This window comes from Antrostomus carolinensis, unplaced genomic scaffold (genome assembly GCF_000700745.2).
Source record: "Antrostomus carolinensis isolate BGI_N321 unplaced genomic scaffold, ASM70074v2 scaffold7214, whole genome shotgun sequence".
Classification (NCBI taxonomy): domain Eukaryota; kingdom Metazoa; phylum Chordata; class Aves; order Caprimulgiformes; family Caprimulgidae; genus Antrostomus; species Antrostomus carolinensis.
The window spans coordinates 1-5,015 of NW_010311316.1; the positions used below are offsets into that span (position 1 = coordinate 1).

Genomic DNA, 5,015 nt, shown 5'->3' on the forward strand with positions numbered 1-5,015 from the left:
TATTATATATAGAATATCTATTCATATAGATAATATATATCTATTCATATAGATAATATAATATAGATGAAATATATTTTCATCTATTTTTTATTTTCATCTATAAACCACATGAAAATCTATACATTTACATTTACCAGTTTCTAACGTAATATCTTGTTTTAATTTTACATATAGTTCAGATTTTCCAATTTTAATACAATTTTGCAATCCAGGATCACGCATACACGCAAGTGAACGTGCAAATTCACTCTTGTGAATGTGCAAATTGAAGTTTTCCCAATTATTTCTTGGCCCAAACAGTTTTTCATGCAGACATTGTGCATTATCTAATAGAACAATCCCCATGGGACCAAACAATATCTCAGTTTCCAGAAGGTGGCAGGGAAAGGGGATCCTGCAGCTCTCTGAACTACAAAGTCAGTCTTCTTAACTTTGAAAAAAAAACCACTTAATAAATTCTGTTCCTGGAATTAGTTGAAACATTTACCTGAATTTTCCAAACAAATGAGGTTTGCCTGTCTGACATGCAAATTTCATCCCAGGAGATTAAAGATTGGCCAAGTTTCTAAGTAAGGAAAAGCAGAATTTGATGAAAGAAGGTGTTTGTTCTGAGTATAAATGTAACGTTACCAAATACGTTAGGCCAAGGATGTCTGGTACATAAAGATTGTTGTGAAAGTCTCTTTTTTTTCTGTATTTCAAAAAATATATTTGTTTTGTAGTCTGTGATCATATTAATTGGTGTTATAAAGATATTTGGGGAGAAAGTCTGGCTTGCAAACTGATTTTTGTTGGGGTTTTTTGTTTGTTTTGTTTTACAGCTGGGTTAGAGTTTAAGATGAAATTGCTTTTTCCTCTTGTTTTATGAGGAATTCTCATCGTGATTTGTGATTACTTTTGAAAAGTAATCACATCTACCTTAATTTAAATAGAACCAGGAATTTGGGTATTGCAGAGCATATTCTTCAAAGAGGAAGAATAATTCCTCTTAAACTGGGTTTCCACTGTCGATTTAATCTGACATACACCTTGGTTGTGGAAAGGGAGATTTAGGACACGGAGTTAAATCAGAGCTGGATCTTTTAAAAACTAATTTATCTTTTCAGTTTCATATCTGCATAAAGGAAGAACTGGAAATGAGCAGATAGAGAGAGAAGTAGCAGCTTTGCCCCAGCTGGCAATAGCACCCCTTTATTCCATAATAAACTGATAGTGGAATTGTAATTTTCAGAATTAATTGTTTTGCTTTATTTTATACCTTCATCACCTCCATTATTGCATCACAAAACGGGCAGTTCTTCCAATTATTCTTGCTGCAATAGTGCAGCAATATTGATACGTAAAGGAGAAAATGAATACTCTTTACCTTCAATTAATTCAACATACTTATGGTGCTTTATTTGTGAATAAATTGTTTGCAGTGACTTGCTTTGTTAATTAAAAATAGATAGATTAAATAAAATAGATAAAATAGATAAATTATTGAATTGAGTTTGTACAAGTTTGGCATAGAAAAAATAATTTCCTGTGTTTTCTTTTTTAGCCTTCTGTTGAGTCTTCAAGCCCAGGTAAATATTTTTAATATTTCCTAAACTTGTGAGGGAAGAGGGTACCCTGGAAAAATTATTTTTACTGGTCTTTTCCAGTTAGTAATGTAAGGATATAATGGGATAAACAGTACTGGTTGAAGTAGTCCCTGCTTTCTTCCAGTCTGTACCAGCACAAATGGTAAAATGTACTGGGGAAAGATGGTTCTTGTGCACAGACACACACTGGGGAATGCTGGTGTCCTGAGGAGCACAGCGTCAGCGAGTGCTGGGGGCGTGGAAGAGACTCTTTCACCCAGGGATGGACACCTCTTGGTGTCAGAGTTACAAACCGAGTCAGAAATTAAAGCAGTGTGTGTTTTAATGCATAATAGCATCAAGAACAAATGCATCAAGAAAAGCAGTGGTTTTTTAGCTCATCGAATAACTAAGGGTGAGAGACTTCATTACTTCTGTTCTTAAAGCTGGTTATTTTCTCATATTCCAGTATCCCAGAATTACTGGCTATTTAGTTGTCAACCTAAGTGTAAATTACAGATTTGGGGGGGGGTTTTGTTCACTTTTGTACTTAGTGTTACTTATTTCCCAGGTTTTTGGCACCCTACTAGTGGAAAAGCTTTCCACTAATTCCTTTAGCTGGACTGCCCTTGTCTCTTGAGCTCTTCCTTCTTTCAGAGAAATAATCAATTGCTTTAACACTTCCAACTACAAAATATACTTAATTCTTCGAGTCAAGCCCTCCCTCTTGCACCCTTTGTGTGGGTACACTCTTCAAGCTTTGGAAAATGAAATTTAAATTGTCCATGGAGACAAGTGGAAAAAATGTTTGCAGGGTTAGAATTAGAAATAGAGTTCTTGCCGAATTACATGACAATTGCTGCCTCTGCCAAACCATTCATCTATTCATTTATTTTTCATTGTCATAAAGTATAACCAGACTTCTTTACAAAGAACTGTGAAAAGACTGCATGGGGAAAAATAACTTAAGGATTCTGCATCGTCAATCAAATCTGCATAACTGTGAAGCTTACTTGAAGTTTTAATTTTGAAAAAAGTCATTAGACTGTCTTTGTAGTTGTAAACAAGCAAGTTTGCAAAGTATTAAGCAAACAACTGCCCCGAGTTTATATTTTATGAGTATTCTTTCTCCCAGTAGAACTCTTGATTCAGGCAAGTTTATAATTATTTAAAAATTAAGTCTTCAAAAACGAAACATTTTACAAAGACTTAACTAGGGACCCACTTTCCAGATACATAGGACTTTGAGAACTGGCTGGTTAAAAAAAAACCCTCATAATTTTACATTTCTTTTGCATTTTAATATAAACATTTGTATAATACTTTAGGGGAGCATATAGGAATATCTCCTGGTTCTTATTCCATGATCTCTTACCACCCAAAGAACAGCTTCCTCTGTCCTCTGAATAATGAGATTGGCTTTACATAAAATAAATGATTGAGGGATTTTGAAGTATTTAATTTCTCAGTATAATTTGAGTCTTAAAATGTCACCAAAATAAAATAATAATTAAAAAACCCTAAATTCTGTGAGGCCATGATCTAACTAAAAACATTCTTTAAAATGTTTCCTATCAGGAGGTTCAGCAACATCTGATGACCATGAATTTGATCCATCAGCTGATATGCTGGTGCATGACTTTGATGATGAACGGACATTAGAAGAGGAGGAAATGATGGAAGGAGAAACAAACTTCAGTTCTGAAATAGAGGATCTGAACAGGGTAGGTCGCCTTAAGTAGTCCTAAAACATAACCACAGCCTCACACAAAACATACGCAGGGTTTTTTTTTTTTCCCCTTACATTTGGAATTTAAAACAAAACACTCCTGAAATACTAATAAGTAAATAATATAGATGGGGAAAGGGGTGGAGCTAAATTTGCAGTTGTCAAAAGTTGGGGAAGGAAACTGGTATATAAATACTTACTAATGTATAACACTGTGCTGGTTTAGCTTCTTTTTGCATATATATGCTGGTGTAGGATTTGCATTTTCAAGCTAATATAAGTTCAAGTACACTCTGATTAAACTTGCATATTCCAGGGTTACTCTTCTCTAAAGCACTTGCACTTGATTAGTGCACATAGATTTTGATTTTTTTTTTTTTTAATCTCATAATTTTACATTTCTTTTGCATTTTAATATAAACATTTCTATAATACTTTAGTGGAGCATATAGGAATATATTTTTTACAATGAGGGTGGTGAAACTCTGGCCCAGGTTGCCCAGAGAGGTGGTAGAAGCCCCATCCCTGGAAGCATTCAAGGTCAGGTTGGACGGGGCTCTGAGCAACCTGGTCTGGTTGAAGATGTCCCTGTCACTGCAGGGGGTTGGACTGGATGTCCCTGAAAGGTCCCTTCCAACCCAAACCAGTCTGGGATTCTGTGATCTTCATTTTGAAGGCAGAGGGAACAGAGATGCAGATGAAATGATTGGCTCAAAGCAGGGAGTTGTCAGCAGAGCTGGGATCAGAACTCACAATTATTGTTAATAATGATAAATAATTCTTAAAATGTGTATCTTCTGAAATAATTGCATATAAGATTAATTTGGCATTTTGAGGTTATGCTGTCACTTATGTGTTGTCTACAATTACTTCTCAGGCAGGAATAATATTCTTAAATTACAAACTAGGTTCATTATAAATGCAAAATAATTTAGATACTATCTGCTGCCTCATTGGCTGAAAAGGGCTTCCAGAACAGATTATTAATGATTCTCAGATGCATATTCGATGTACAAATCCTATTTAGTGTAAGTGATTATGCCAATATGACTTTAAATTAATTTAGTGCATTTAAACTACATTTTGAGTGTAAATTATAATTTCTTTCTGGTAATTTCAGGTTTGATATTAGATGTTAAAACATAAAGATAAATAAATAGTTTGTGAATCTAAATATGCTTCATCTAGAATAAATGAGAAATGGAGCTCCACGTGTATGCCAAGTTGAAAATATGGGGTTTTGTGAGGAGTCATCATATTTTGTGAGGAGTCAACATCTGGTTGTGTAATTCTATCACCACATTCCAAGGCTTTGTTTATAACTCTTTCAACCATCACTTTATTCCCTCATATCTTGGTTTTCAGGCTGCAGGTTTATAATTTCTTCATTATATATATGCCAGTATATAATTTCTCCAGCTCCTCTGTGATCAGAAGGGTAAGCAGTGGTGTAGCTTGGATCCGCATTGCTCCCTGTGCTGCTCCTTGCTGCAGGATGGCAGAGAATCTTGCGGTCAGTTGGTAGGTGTGTTGCAGGTAGGGGTGGCTTTTCCTGAATTTCAGATACTTCCACGTCAGCAGGATCTTGCTAGAGAGCTGTGGCTGCTTCTAGTTGTGGGACAGCACACCTCACATCAAGGCTTACTTTTATCTCTTTTTTTTTTAAGTCATGGATGATAGGCAATCTAAATCTCATAGAATCCCAGACTGGTTTGGGT

General features: G+C 35.2%; 1 protein-coding gene across 1 annotated transcript; it reads left to right on the top strand.

The window, feature by feature from the left end:
• Positions 1-1,546: 1,546 nt before the first annotated feature.
• Positions 1,547-3,310, top strand: LOC104523953 (mesoderm induction early response protein 1-like; the record flags this gene model as incomplete). The annotated part of the gene is made up of 2 exons (XM_010166690.2): positions 1,547-1,571; positions 3,147-3,310. Coding segments are annotated over 2 exons (189 nt in total), but the record flags the coding sequence as incomplete, so codon positions are not given.
• Positions 3,311-5,015: the final 1,705 nt, after the last annotated feature.